General features: G+C 41.5%; 1 protein-coding gene across 1 annotated transcript; it reads right to left on the bottom strand.

The window, feature by feature from the left end:
• Window positions 1-6103: 6103 nt before the first annotated feature.
• Window positions 6104-7408, bottom strand: BECN2 (beclin 2). The gene has a single exon (XM_032609119.1). It carries the CDS (start codon window positions 7400-7402, stop codon window positions 6104-6106), a length of 1299 nt encoding a protein of 432 aa, XP_032465010.1. The 5' UTR covers window positions 7403-7408.
• Window positions 7409-14548: the final 7140 nt, after the last annotated feature.

The raw sequence follows: 14548 nt of genomic DNA, 5'->3' as shown, positions 1-14548 counted from the left end.
AATAATAGAAAAGAAGTCAGAAATATGATCAACTTGGCCCTCTCTACCTGATGCCCAATGAAGATTGATACTGGACTTCCCTTGTAGTCCAGTGAGTAGGACTCCACGCTCCCAATGCAGGAGGCCCAACTTTGATCCCTGGTTAGGGAACTAGATCCCACATGCATGCCGCAACTAAGAGTTCACATACTGCAACTAAGAAGCCTGCATGTTTCAACTATGAGCCTATAAGCCTGCATGAGCCCACATGCCGCAACTAAAAGATTCCGCATGCCGCAACTAAGACTCAGCGCAGCCAAAATAAATAAACACATTTTTTTTTTAGATAAAAGATCTTAAGAAAAATAAAAGATTGTTACCAACCTCCATTTTAAGAGAAATCTTCAATGAGATCTTGAAGTTGTGCTGTGTCTTATTTCAAGTTGCTGATTGAAGTCCAAACATTACTAAAGATCAAATTCCTCACTTGCAAGAACGCATAGATGTCTCTCCTCCTCACTCCAATTCATTTACTTAAGAACAAATAACATTGCTTTTACAGGATTTTCGCATTGATAAAACTCTTTCATAAACTTTATCTCATTTAGTTCTCAGAGAAACCATGTGAAATAAGCCAGAAGTTTCAAATTGGCCAAAGGGCCAAATGTGGCCCCCATAACTGTTTTATTTGACTCAAAATGTTTTCAAATATTTTGATTAGATACTGTGATTTAGAAACAAAGAAATGTCTTATAAAAATCTAGATACCCAGGTTCCCCTGAAAAGGGGAAATCTTGAAGCAGGGACCCAGGATTCCAGGATGGAATAGGTTGAAGCTGCAAAGCCCTCAACCCCTGTAGATAGATCATGCACTTTCCAGTTTGCCACATTCTTAGCAGGCCAGATTTCTACCTTCTTGGCTACAGCTAAGGATACTTGAGTGTGCAGCTCTCCAGAGTTTGTATCCTTCCCAAGATGACCCAGATTGAGGAGAACTCTACTCCAGGGTTGCTTCCCCTCTACTGCAGAGTAACCATGGCTTTCTCGCCATGCCACTGGCTTTCAGCTTCCTGCACAGTTCCCTATAGAGAGATCTGCTCAAAGACCATCGTCTAGAAGCTGGCCCAAGATTCTCCTGTGTAGCCACAGATAGAACTATTTACTGGTCACTGAGGGTCACTGTGATTCATCAGGAGGCAACCATCCAGGATTCAATGAGTCTCCTCCCAACTGCTTTCAGAAAACTCTACTTAAAGGCTTTGTCTCTCAAGTGGCGATAGGTGTCTTTGGTTCTTCTCTACAAAGCCTCAATTCTAAGAGTTGACCTTCCTCTGGGGTGATAAATGTCCAGGAACCAAGTGATCCTCCTCACTTTCTAGTGAGACTTCTCTTCAGGGGTCCCAGACTTTCTTCTCAGCAGCTTCCCGTTAGAGCAATGGAATAAAGAAAATATGAGCAAAACTGGACACTGCTACAACCACTGGAAGCCTTCACCTGCACTGGTCATAAACATGAGAACAGGCAATCCAGACATGGCTCTCATCCCTGTCATCCTTGACCCCGGGCCAAATACCAGCCCATTCTGAGAGCTCTCCTTTCACATACTTTTTCTTCAGATTCTTCCTTCTGATCTTGAATCTCAATGCAGTCCTTTCTCTGTGGTCCCTGTAACCCTGTTCCATGATAAACTTCCTGAACTTCTTCCACTATTCAGTGCCCTTTTACTCTCCCTCATTCACTTCAGGCTTCAGAACTTTGTCTCCTTCTCCTTCCCAGTTCCCCTCACCACCATGTGCACATTCTCTCCCCAGTACCTCCTCAAAGTTGCCTGAACTACTTCTTGCCAACAACCTGCAGCTTTGTTATAACTTATCCATATCTGCATCTCCTCCCACTTTCTCCCTAGTCTCCAAGAGCTGTATTGTCTCCTGTTCTGAATAGTCCTCTCAACTTCCTTCATGATTAGGTTTATTTCTCCTCTGACATTGTCAATTTTTGTAAACCCCTACCCCACCCTTATGCACATACTGTATTTTTAATCTTTCTGTACTATACTCTTCCTTTAAAAAATATTTATTTATGTATTTGGCTGCATCGGGTCTTAGTTGCAGCACATGGGCTCTTCATTGTGGCATGTGGGCTCTAGAGTGCGGGCTTAATAGCCCCGTGGCAGGTGGGATCTTAGTTCCCTGACCAGGGATCGAACCCACATCCCCTACATTGAAAGGTGGATTTTTAACCACTGGACCACCAAGGAAGTCCCATACACCCTTAGTTTTATACTGTAAAAATTGTCGTATTTGTCCCAGTTTTAGAATCCTCTGCTTTATCTATATTCTTCCCCAATGGTCAAAGGTCTCAAAAGAACTGTCCACGTCCACTATCTCTACTTCTTTACTTCCCTTTCACTCTTCCATCAGCCGCCAGCTGGATCTTGCCATCATCACACTGAAAGTTCTCTTATCAAAAGCAACAAAAATCTCCTATTCTTCTTCACTCTCTTCTCATAACTTTCTGGAAGGTTTTTCTCTTTTCTCTTGCTTACTTCTGTTTATTCATCTAATGCTCTAACTATCACCTGCTATTTCCTTCATGAATTTCTCTAGGGCTGGTGTTTATGGGGACACCACACCTTCCAACTGTCTGACTTAATGAGTGTTCTGTCCACTATAGTCTACACTGCTTCTGCTGTGACACGTCTAAAATGCAAGTCTGTGACTTATGGTGATTTGTCTACTGTGGCCAAGGTGTGTAGGGGTGGGCTTTCAAGGCTCTGTACTGTCTAGAAATTCAAAATTGGTGTGGTATTGATGACTCTCCAAGACCATGGTCTTTCTTATATCTCCATCTTATTTCTCAACAGCAACACTCCCACTGAAACACACTGAGTTGCAGCCCTTCAGCTCCTGGCTGGTGGCCTGTCTATGCTTTTCTCTCTTTGTTCCAAATGCTCCCTCTGTTAAAAAGATTGTGACTTTGGAAGTCTGGAATGGACCTGACAGTTTTCATTTCTTACAAGTCTTAAGTGATGCTGGTACACCTTTTTCCATATTTTACTTTTCACAGCCTGGAACTTCTTTTTCTCTAAAAGTGATTTACCTAAGACAGTAACAGAAGGACAAATGCTGCACAGTTCCACTCATGAGAAATCTAAAACTGGGATTCCCTGGTGGTGCAGTGGTTAAGACTCTGCCTGCCAACACGGGGGACACAGGTTCGAGCCCTGGTCCGGGAAGATCCCACATGCCGCGGAGCAACTAAACCCGTGTGCCACAACTACTGAGCTGGTGCTCTACAGCCCGCAAGCCACAACTACTGAGCCCATGTGCTGCAACTACTGAAGCCCCTGCACCTAGAGTCCATGCTCTGCAACAAGAAAAGCCACCACAATGAGAAGCCCACGCACCACAACGAAGAGTAGCCCCTGCTCACCGCAACCAGAGAAAGCACACGTGCAACAACGAAGATCCAACGCAGCCAAAATAAATAAATTTATTTTAAAAAAGGAAAGAAATCTAAAATAGTCAAACACATAGAAACAGAGTAGAATGGTGGTTGTTGGGGGCTGAGGGAAAAGGGAAATGGACTGTTTCTATTCAGTGTGTATAGTTTCAATTGTGCAAGGTGATTAAGTTCTGGAGATCTGCAGTACAACATTGTGCCTATACTTCACAACACTATACTGTACACTCAAAATCTAATGAGGTTGAACCTCATGTTAAGTGCTCTTAACACAAAATGAATGAATGAATGAGTGAGTGAATGAATGAATAAATAAAACTGATTTTCCTTTTATTTCAGGTGCCTAAAATCTCTTGGCCTAGTAGTTTCTGACACTCAAATGACTTCAATGGAAAATATGTACCTATGTGAGAAATTTGGAGATGGAGAGGGGGAATGGAGATAGTCACAAAATGAAACAGAATAATTCTGTGATTTACTCATTCAATTATTCATTGAGGATCTACTATGTGGCAGACATTGTGCAAACTGTTGGGGACATAACTACAAACACGATATACATAGTCCATGACTTGATGGACTATGGCCTAGAGCAGGGGTCAGAAAACTATGGCCCACAGGCGAAATCCACCTTGCTGTCTTTTTTGATGAATATAGTTTCACTACAACACAGCTATGCCCATTCATTTACACATTTTCTGTGGCTGGTTTTATGCTGTAACAGCACAACTGAATAGTTGCTACAATTTAGTAATTGCGACAGAGACCACATGGACCAAAAATCTTAAAATATTCACTATTTAGCCTTTTACATAAAAAGTTTGCAGACCCCTGTTCTAGAACAATTGATATTATAGTTTTCTGTGCAAAAGGCTTTTTGTTACATTATTCTTAGGAATTTAACAGTTTGAACTATTTTAAAATTCTCTTTCTAATTGTTACTTATATATAGAAATACATTTGGTTTTTGTAATTGACTTTGTAGTCAGTGCATTTCTTAATTCACTTATTAATTCTAATCATTTATGTGTTGATTATTGGGATATCATTACACAGTTATGTCATGTGCAAATAAAAATTTTATTTTTTCCCTTCTAATCTTTATACCTTTTACTTCTAATCTATTGTACTAGCTAGGATCACCAACACATGTTAAATAGAAATACTGATAACTAATATTCTGTATCTTTCCTAATCTCAAGTGGAAAGATTTTTTTTTTTAAATACAAAATTTTCATGGAAATGCTTCATATATTCAAGGAATATATATTTTTGGAGTTATTTTTTCTCTAACTACTTTTGAATATTCAGTTCATATTACATGTTTTATAACCTAATCTTTTTACTTAATATATGATAAGCAATTTCATTAAGTATTATGTAAATATTCTTCTGTAACATCTTAATACCTACATGGTATTCCATTATATGCTTGGACCTTAATTCATTTAACCAATCTCCTAGGAGTTTTCTATTACCTCTGAGCCTGTGACAAATTAGTCAACTTCCTGTTCACATTTTCCACAGCAATGACTGCCATTTACAGATGCTGAGTATGTATGAGAGGCTGTTCTAGGCACCATCCGGACTACTAAGCTAAAGTGGCTCTCAGGAAGTTTGTAGTTTGGTTAGAAAACACACAGAGAAGAGCATGGGCAAAGACCAGATGGAGAATGGACTTAGCATGTTTGGGAACAGAAAGGAGCTGGGAGCAGTATAATGTGAGCCTAGAGAGGCAGGCAGGACAGATCACCCAGGCTGAAAGCCATGGTAAGAATTTGGGACTTTATTCTGAGAGCAATGGAGAAGTAGGTAAATGACATGACACAATTTGATTTTTTTTTTTTTTTTTTTGGCTTCACTGCATGGCGCAGTGGCATGTGGGATCTTAGTTCCCCAACCAGGGATGGAACCCATGCCCCCTGCAGTGGAAGGGCAGAGTCTTAACCACTGGACTGTCAGGGAAGTTCCACAATTTGCATTTTTAAAAAGTCCTCTGGCTTTTACAACCTTCAGCTCTCTGTAAGGGCTCACCTTGTGACTCTTACCTGACCACTGATCAGCAGAAATGTTACCAGTCCTCTCTGGCCACCACAGCCCCTCACCTCCAGGTTAGTCGCAACAAAATGGCACAGCCCAATGACACACTTTTCACTTTAAATCATTGAAGAAAGTGTAGAAGTTTATTGAAAGTTTTTCTGGGATGAAGAGGAAGGGTTTACACTGTATATCACAGCAGAAGTGTAATAATCTTTCAACATTTACTTCCTGACTCCAAAGTTCCACTACATAAAATGGTCCAAGTACTTTCCTCATAAAAAATTAAAGACCTCCACCTCTCTCCTTACTACCCCATCCTCTCACCCCCCACCCACCCCTCAGTTCTCTCTGCAATCTTTATCCCTTCTTAAGGAGGAATAATCTTGTCAACCTATGATTTCACCTTTGTCATTTTGAATGTTTGTCTGGGAAGAAAGGAAGAGGGAGGACAAAGCAAAGTCTTTTGGTTTGCTCTGGACAATAATCGTAAATTAGTGCCTGTATGGCCATCCATTTTTAAAATTATAAACATATTCTTCAGTTTTAAATTTTATCTGATAACATTTTCACAAATAAAATCTTAAAGCAAAAAAAAAATTCTCTCTCTCTCGTAGAAAAAAAGTTATTTTTGACAATATCTTAAGGAGACCCAAGTGAGACTACACTTAAAATTTATAAGCATAAGCTTGAGTGCTTTTGTCCACTCCTCCTCTGTGTTCAAGTGGGTTCTGATGGAATAGAATCCACCACTGCTTCCGGGGTCTTCCATCAGGCCTTTCTTCACATGAATCTTGTAGGGCAAACAGAGACCTGACCCACCTTTCTCAGCCAGTTCCTTGAACTGCTGCATGCAGTCCAGGAAAGCCATCATAGCCTGGTCAAATTTGTTATGCAAGAAAGCATTCCGCTTCCCATTAGAGAACAATGGCAGCTCAATGCAGTCATCTGTTAAAGACTTCAGATAGGAATGGTTTCCACAGGGGATGAGTCGGTACCTCTGAAACTCCAGTCCAATTGTATTGGACAGAGCAAGGAGCAGCAAGGCTGTCTGTCCCCAGGCTATGTTAATCTCATTCCAGCACACAGGGACAGTGGGGAGGCAGCCCAATCTGAAGTTATTGATGGTAGTTAAGGGGCCGTCATGCCAGATCTCAAATGCGGCATTAAAGACACTGGTTTTCTCCAGCTGGTGCCACTGGATCTGGGCGTACCATAGCCGCTTCTCCACACTACTCAGCTCGTCATGTAGTTCTAGTTGTTGCCATTTCAATTTACTGTAGTCCTTCTGGTACTGCTTTTCTTGCTGGTCCAGCATCTCAGTCTCTGCCTGGGCTGCCTCGAGATCTGCTGCTGCTCTTTGTTGGTTCTTTTCCACCTCCTCCAGCTCCTGGACCAGCCTCGTTTCCTCCAGCTCCAGGCCCTTCAGCTTCTCCTGCAGCGTCTCCCTCTCCTCACTTATCAACTCCCTGGTCTCCAAACAGCGTTTGTAGCTCTGAATCTCAGATTCTGTGATGGTGAGTTGGACGTCCAGTTGCTCTAAAAGATTGTCAGTACAGTCCTCACACATGGGGTGGTCCACATCTGTTTCACCGGAAAGGATGTCAAACATGTCGCTTGCAGCCTTCTGGATGCTACTGAGACTTCTCAGGGAGCCCAAATTCCCAAGCAGGGTGAAGCTGTCAGGATTGTCCCAGGACATTCTGCCACCAGAGAGGCCAGGAAGGGTCCTGTAAGAGGCACCTTCCTGTAGATTTTCAAAATCTGCCTCCTCCCTGGAAGGAGGGCCTCCCTCCTGGGTTTCTCCTGGCTCCCCCTGAGCTGAGATGAGCATCAAAGCTTCAGGTTCTTGGGAGGTCTCCATGGACTGATTCAGTTGCAGGGGCTGGCTGCAGCGTTGGCAAATGAAGCGGAGAGAGGACATGGTGGAGGTCTTGACTCTCACCTTGATACTGTTCCCTCCGGGTCTCCAGGGAATTAACTCTTTATACCCTTTAAAACTCTTTCTAGAAGAGAGATTCTTTTCAAATGCATATCTCATCTTGTCACTGTCCTATAAACCTTATAATGGTACCCTCCTTAGATACTTTTAGACCTCACCTAACTTCTTATAGACAAGTGACTCTTCCTAAAAAGAAAAGCTGATCATCTTACTCCTCCTTTAACATTAAAGAGTAATCTTTCTAAAACTAAAATCTGATCATGGGCACCTCCTTAAAATGTTTAATGTCCTTATCTTAAGATAAAGTCTAATCATCTTAACCTGACACCAAGGCCTCTGCCCATCTTTCCAGCTTTTACTTTCCCCATTTCCTGCCACCCTCACCATGCACTCCTGCATAATAACTGAATTTCAGTTCTTCCAACATTTCTTATTGTTCCCTCTGACTAGAACACTCTTTCTTTCCCTCTTTATCTGGATAACTTCTACCCATCCTTTAGGGTTATGTGTCATTTCCTTCAGGAAGCCTTCCCTGACTACCAAATTTAGGCTTTCTCTTCTGATGACACACTTCACATTCTTTATCACATAGTAATGTAATGGGCATACATGGAAAATATATTCGTTTAATTAACAAATCACACCAAATAAAGTAGTTTGGAGGTTATGTATTTTGCCATCAGCTCAGCCAGAGATTAATACACCAAACATTTACGTAACATAAAAGAGCAAATAACAAAAAACTTTACAAGTATGTTGACTTTCATAGACAACCACCCAAGTAAGCACATTATGTTAGCCAGAAGTACTTGCTCTGAAATAAAACCCTTGTGAACTTCTGACCCACAGTTATTGACTTGATGGAGTGGAGCATAAGATAAATGCACACAGAAGAACCCAGTCTTAAATGGAGACCACAGTAAGGGGCGGAAAGTCATAGGGCCTTTCTCTCCCAGTGTCCAGCAGGAAGCAGCATGCCAACCACACCAGGAGAGGCTCAGGGCGGGGGCAGGAAGCCTTCCTGCAGACTCACTGAAGTGTGGCCCAGGACCTTACCAGTTTAAGCACACGAGGCAATTGTGCTGCACTGCACTTCATGCTGAGGGACTTTGCTCTAGCAAGGAAACACACGTCCCACTGGCTACCCTTCACTGTAGTTTTCAAACCCCACTTAATCAGTCACCATCATGGCTGAAATTGGTAATTTACACTTGTTACCACTTAGCTCTTCATGCATGCTTTCACCAGTATCCTATGTGAACCTCAAAAATTCCTGGGAGGTGGGAAGACTGGAAGTGCATTAAGGTAAAGAGAGGTTGAACAACTAGTCAAGGGTCCTTCTAGCCCTCATAATCTCTCTGAAATGCCTCAAATCAATCCATTATAGACACATCCTCTAGAAGTTGGGAACATCTGATTTATAGGCAACCTGTCAGAAGCACAAGTGACAACAAGGCTTGCTATTGGCATCTGAAGTGGGGGGCTGGAGGCTGCCTTGTGGGACTGATCTCTTAACCTGTGGGATCTGATGCTATCTCTGGGTAGATAGTATAAGAATTGAGTTGAATTGTAGGACACGCAGCTGGTGTCAGAATTACTTGGTGAGGAAAGGACCCACACACTGTGATTGGGAGCAGAATCCTAGTTGGTGTAAGAATATTATGGAGTCAGTGTTTAATGGGGACAGAGTTTTAGTTTGGGAAGATAAAAGTTTCTGGAGATGGACAGTGGCGATGATTGCACAACAATATGAATATACTTAATACCACCTAACTGTGTACCTAAGAATGGTTAAGATAGTATTTTATCACAATTAAAAATAAAGTAATAATAAAAGAAATTAAAGGACCTGCCTAAAGCAGCTGTCTCTCGGCAGTAAGTAAGAGAGTTATTAGAAACTGGCTGAAGAGCGCTTTTCTACTTGCTAGATGGGATGCTGCCTGATTCATGAATCATTTAATAAATCCAATTAGGTCTTCAAAAAAAAAAAAAAAGACAGAAAAAGACAAAAGAAACTGACTGAAAGGTTGTTCATTTTCCTGGAGATTTAAAATGTCCTGGGACTCTCAGCTGGGCTCAAAGTGCAAGGCCATCTCATTGTTAACTAGAAAAAAATATTCACAGCTCAAAAAGACTACCCAAATATGCCTCTGTTTGCTATGATTAAAATCGGAAACTTCATGTTATATATCTTACAATTTTAAAAAACCTCAAGGCTGCCCTGTCTAATGGGCCTTTGAATGTCCCGTTTCCTTTATAAACCTCCACAGACTGAGTGTGGGACATGCAAAGTGTCTGAGGAAGGAGTTCTGCTGCTGCAGAGGCCAGAGACCTTGGGGGCCCAGATGTGACTCATGCAGAATAAAAAGGCAATGATCATAATTACAGGGGAGGCTAGCTTTATGGTTCACATAAAAAAATATTGAAAAGGATTTTAAGCTTTATTTCATTTTATTTTGCTTCAGACTAACCAGGTGTCCTTTCAAGGTCTCCTTGCTAGCAAGACTCCAGATAAGTTATTTGGATCAAGCTGGAATGAAAATATTTTCTTCAAGACTCAAACCATCAAAAGAGCCAAGATTCTGGCTTTCTGTCCCAGGTCAGCTGCTGATTTAGGAAGTCATTTAAGCTCTCAGTCTGCTTAGTTAAATTCTGTGAAATGGGTGTAATGCTGGCATTAAATGTTGCTCACAACAGCTATGAAGCGGTTTCCAGTATATGGACAAGGCAAAGTACACTGAGCACCCTCCTTGCTTGGCACAGTGTGTGGGTTAAGTGCTCAGTAAATCATTGAAAATTCCCATGCCGTCAGTGCTCAGAAGTGCTCAGACTGAGGGACTATAGCTCCCATCTTCTGCCACTCCCTACTCATTTCTAATACCGTGCCATCATCAGGGAGGGGAAAATTTCCCCCCTACCCCTCCTGAGTTCTTGTGGCTGGACTAATAATTAAATTGACACAGATAGTTTAACAGGAGAAAAGTAAACAAATTTTAATTTGTGCACACACAGATCCACAGAAATGGGACCTAAGAAGTGGCCAAAGCAGGCAGCTTTTAAACTTTTTAGACAAAGAAGCAATACATTTGTGAGGAATTGACAGGACAAAGAAACTTAGGTTTTGGGTGCTCAATCAGTGAAGAATCTAAACAGAGTATGGGCTTGTGGTAGTAAATGTTAAATGTAACAAGGCTTGTTTATAGAGGCTTCTCAGCACCAATTCCCTATCTCCGGTGATAAGGGTATTCTTTCACAGGGGAAATTTATTTCCTGCTTTTGGGGAGACAGAAAGGAGGGTCCATGTGTTCCTCTTGCACTGGCTGTGTACAGTCCTTAAGTTCTTAAGTAACTTTAATTCAAAATAATCAATACATCATTGAGGCATATTTTGGGGCAGCCTACTCTGGGCCCCACCACTGTAAAAGTAAAGTATAAAATTACAACAGAGCTAACTTGAGGAAATTGTACATCTAAAACAAATATTCTTTATTTGCAAAAAACATTCACAGAATTCCTAGAAGTATATTGTTGGCTAATGTGTTACAGATCATTAACTCTTCATAATTGGGATTCAACACCAAATGAAGGTCAGAATTTTCTTCCATGACCATCTACCTGTGAAGACTGACTCCTCTTTCACCTAGGCACTGACACTTGCATCCACAGATCTCAGCAAATGGCACTTGGTATATTTACCCCTACGCTGAACTATATACCTCTTAAGAATATTGTTGAAACATCTTGACTCCATTTTATCCTTTCTTCCTTTCTTCTTTTTTTCCCCCTTCTTATGGAAGGGCTTCTAGACACCATGACTCATGACTCCAGTCAAATAATCCATACATCTCATTATAATGAAATATACAGTCATCCCTCAACATCCATGAGGGATTAGACCCAGGATCCCTGTGGGTACCTAAATCCCCAGAGGCTCAAGTCCCTTACAAAAAAATGACACAGTATTTGCATATAACCCAAGCACATCCTCCCGTATACTTTAAAGCATCTCTGGATTACTTATGCTACCAGATAAAATGTAAATGCTATGTAAATAGTTGCCAAGGCGACAAATTCAAGTTTTGCATTTTGGAACTTTCTGGAATTATTTTTTTTCGAGTATTTTTGATCCTCGGTTGATTGCATCTGTGGATGTGAAACCCATGGATATGGAGAGCCAACTGTGTTGGTAATTCTTTTTTTTAGAAATCATAATAATTTGATAATTAGACTAAGGATCTGGGAATCAAGTGTTTATTGCCTGTACCAGATTACTCATCCCTTTCACAAGAAAGGCCCTTAGATATTCCTGATGACACATCCATTACCTCACAAGAGAACTGTGGGGATCACACACTCCCAAAGCCCTTGGCTATCCACACAGGGAATGCACCATCCTCAGTATTTAGGCTCAGGCAGATTTTGAGGGGAGGGGGGCAAGATGGCTGGAAAGCAGGACCTCGGTCCTCATCTTCTTTGAAGAAAGAATTCAGCAAAGAGACAGAGACTGCGAAGCAAACAAAGCATATATCAGAAGGAAAGTACGTGCGGAAGAGCACACAGACAAATTCTGAGTTATGTGCAATAGGGGTGGCATAGATTGCTTATATAGGGGCAGTATTTTGGGTTGTCTCCAGCCAATCATCTTGTTTGTGCCCATATTTGGCCTGACTCAGGGTCCTTCCTGGTGGGAGCATGTGCATCTCTCAGCCAAGATAGATTCCAGCGTGAAGGTTTCTGGGAGGTTGGCAGGACATGTTATGGACTGGCAGCCCCTCCCTCCTTTTGACCCCTTCCCTAGACTGAGGACCTTCCCTGTGTATGTGTGGGCTGGGAAATCCTCTTGACCACAAGAATGAGAGAAATGTGGTCACTTTGTCTTTTACCCAATCAGGGCCTGATGTTCCTGCTAGTGGCATACCTTGGAGCGTCAGCAGGAGACCTGTTGCAGTTGCTCAGCCTGGGGCTCATCTATCTCCTACCTCAAGGACTTTGTCCTTACCATCTTTATAATCATTATCAGGGAGAGGAAATTCCCCAGGAGGTGGCTCTCATCCTGATGACCTAACGTAGCTCCTGTCAAGATGGTGAATGCTCACAGGCAGGACAATATATAGAAGGCCAAACTAGCTGAAACCCAAATGCTGACACCCCCGACAATCTACCCACTGCTTCTGATGTTCTCCTCCGTGCCATGGGCTCCATTAAACATATCTTTCCTCTCTCTAAGACTAAATTAACACAACTACCCTCTTCTTTCATCCCGGTTCTGGGGTTTAGGACTGTTGGTAGCCAGCTGGTTTCTTCTACTCTGTTTTGATATGGTAGGAAAATCTCTGGCCTGGGATTCAGGAAACTTGGTTTCTTTCTTTCTTTCTTTTTTTTAATATCTTTATTGGGGTATAATTGCTTTACAATGGTGTGTTAGTTTCTGCTTTATAACAAAGTGAATCAGTTATACATATACATATGTTCCCATATGTCTTCCCTCTTGCGTCTCCCTCCCTTCCACCCTCCCTATGCCACCCCTCCAGGCTGTCACAAACCACCGAGCCAATATCCCAGTGCCATGTGGCTGCTTCCCACTAGCTATCTACCTTACATTTGTTAGTGTGTATATGTCCATGACTCTCTCTCGCCCTGTCACAGCTCACCCTTCCCCCTCCCCATATCCTCAAGTCCGTTCTCCAGTAGGTCTGCGTCTTTATTCCTGTCTTACCCCTAGGTTCTTCATGACATTTTCTTTTCTTAAATTCCATATATATGTGTTAGCATACGGTATTTGTCTTTTTATTTCTGACTTACTTCACTCTGTATGACAGACTCTAGGTCTATCCACCTCATTACAAATAGCTCAATTTCGTTTCTTTTTATGGCTAATATTCCATTGTATAATGTGCCACATCTTCTTTATCCATTCATCCAATGATGGGCACTTAGGTTGTTTCCATCTCCGAGCTATTGTAAATAGAGCTGCAATGAACATTTTGGTACATGACTCTTTTTGAATTTTGGTTTTCTCAGGGTATATGTCCAGTAGTGGGATTGCTGGGTCATATGGTAGTTCTATTTGTAGTTTTTTAAGGAACCTCCATACTGTTCTCCACAGTGGCTGAACCAATTCACATTCCCACCAGCAGTGCAAGAGTGTTCCCTTTTCTCCATACCCTCTCCAGCATTTATTGTTTCTAGATTTTTTGATGATGGCCATTCTGACGGGTGTGAGATGATATCTCATTTTAGTTTTGATTTGCATTTCTCTAATGATTAATGATGTTGAGCATTCTTTCATGTGTTTGTTGGCAGTCTGTATATCTTCTTTGGAGAAATGTCTATTTAGGTCTTCTGCCCATTTTTGGATTGGGTTGTTTGTTTTTTTGTTATTGAGCTGCATGAGCTGCTTGTAAATTTTGGAGATTAATCCTTTGTCACTTGCTTCATTTGAAAATGTTTTCTCCCATTCTGAGGGTTGTCGTTTGGTCTTGTTTATGGTTTCCTTTGCTGTGCAAAAGCTTTTAATTTTCATTAGGTCCCATCTGTTTATTTTTGTTTTTATTTCCATTACTCTAAGAGGTGGGTCAGAAAGGATCTTGCTGTGATTTATGTCATAGAGTGCTCTGCCTATGTTTTCCTCTAAGAGTTTGATAGTTTCTGGCCTTACATTTAGGTCTTTAATCCATTTTGAGCTTATTTTTGTGTATGGTGTTAGGGAGTGATCTAATCTCATACTTTTAAATGTACCTGTCCAGTTTTCCCAGCACCACTTATTGAAGAGGCTGTCTTTTCTCCACTGTACATTCCTGCCACCTTTATCAAAGATTAGGTGTCCATATGTGCGTGGGTTTATCTCTGGGATTTCTATCCTGTTCCATTGATCTATCTTTCTGTTTTTGTGCCAGTACCATATTGTCTTGATTACTGTAGCTTTGTAGTATAGTCTGAAGTCAGGGAGCCTGATTCCTCCAGCTCCTTTTTTCGTTCTCTAGATTGCTTTGGCTATTCGGGGTCTTTTGTGTTTCCATACAAATTGCAAAATTTTTTGTTCTAGTTCTGTGAAAAATGCCAGTGGTAGTTTGATAGGGATTGCATTGAATCTGTAGATTGCTTTGGGTAGTAGAGTTATTTTCACAA

This window comes from Phocoena sinus, chromosome 1 (assembly GCF_008692025.1).
Source record: "Phocoena sinus isolate mPhoSin1 chromosome 1, mPhoSin1.pri, whole genome shotgun sequence".
NCBI lineage: Eukaryota > Metazoa > Chordata > Mammalia > Artiodactyla > Phocoenidae > Phocoena > Phocoena sinus.
Note: the sequence above shows the minus strand (reverse complement) of the source record. Positions and strands in the feature narration are given on the sequence as shown.

Bases quoted from the DNA above. Each gene is read 5' to 3' on its own strand.
- BECN2 (XM_032609119.1), bottom strand. From the start codon at position 7,402: ATGTCCTCTCTCCGCTTCATTTGCCAACGCTGCAGCCAGCCCCTGCAA.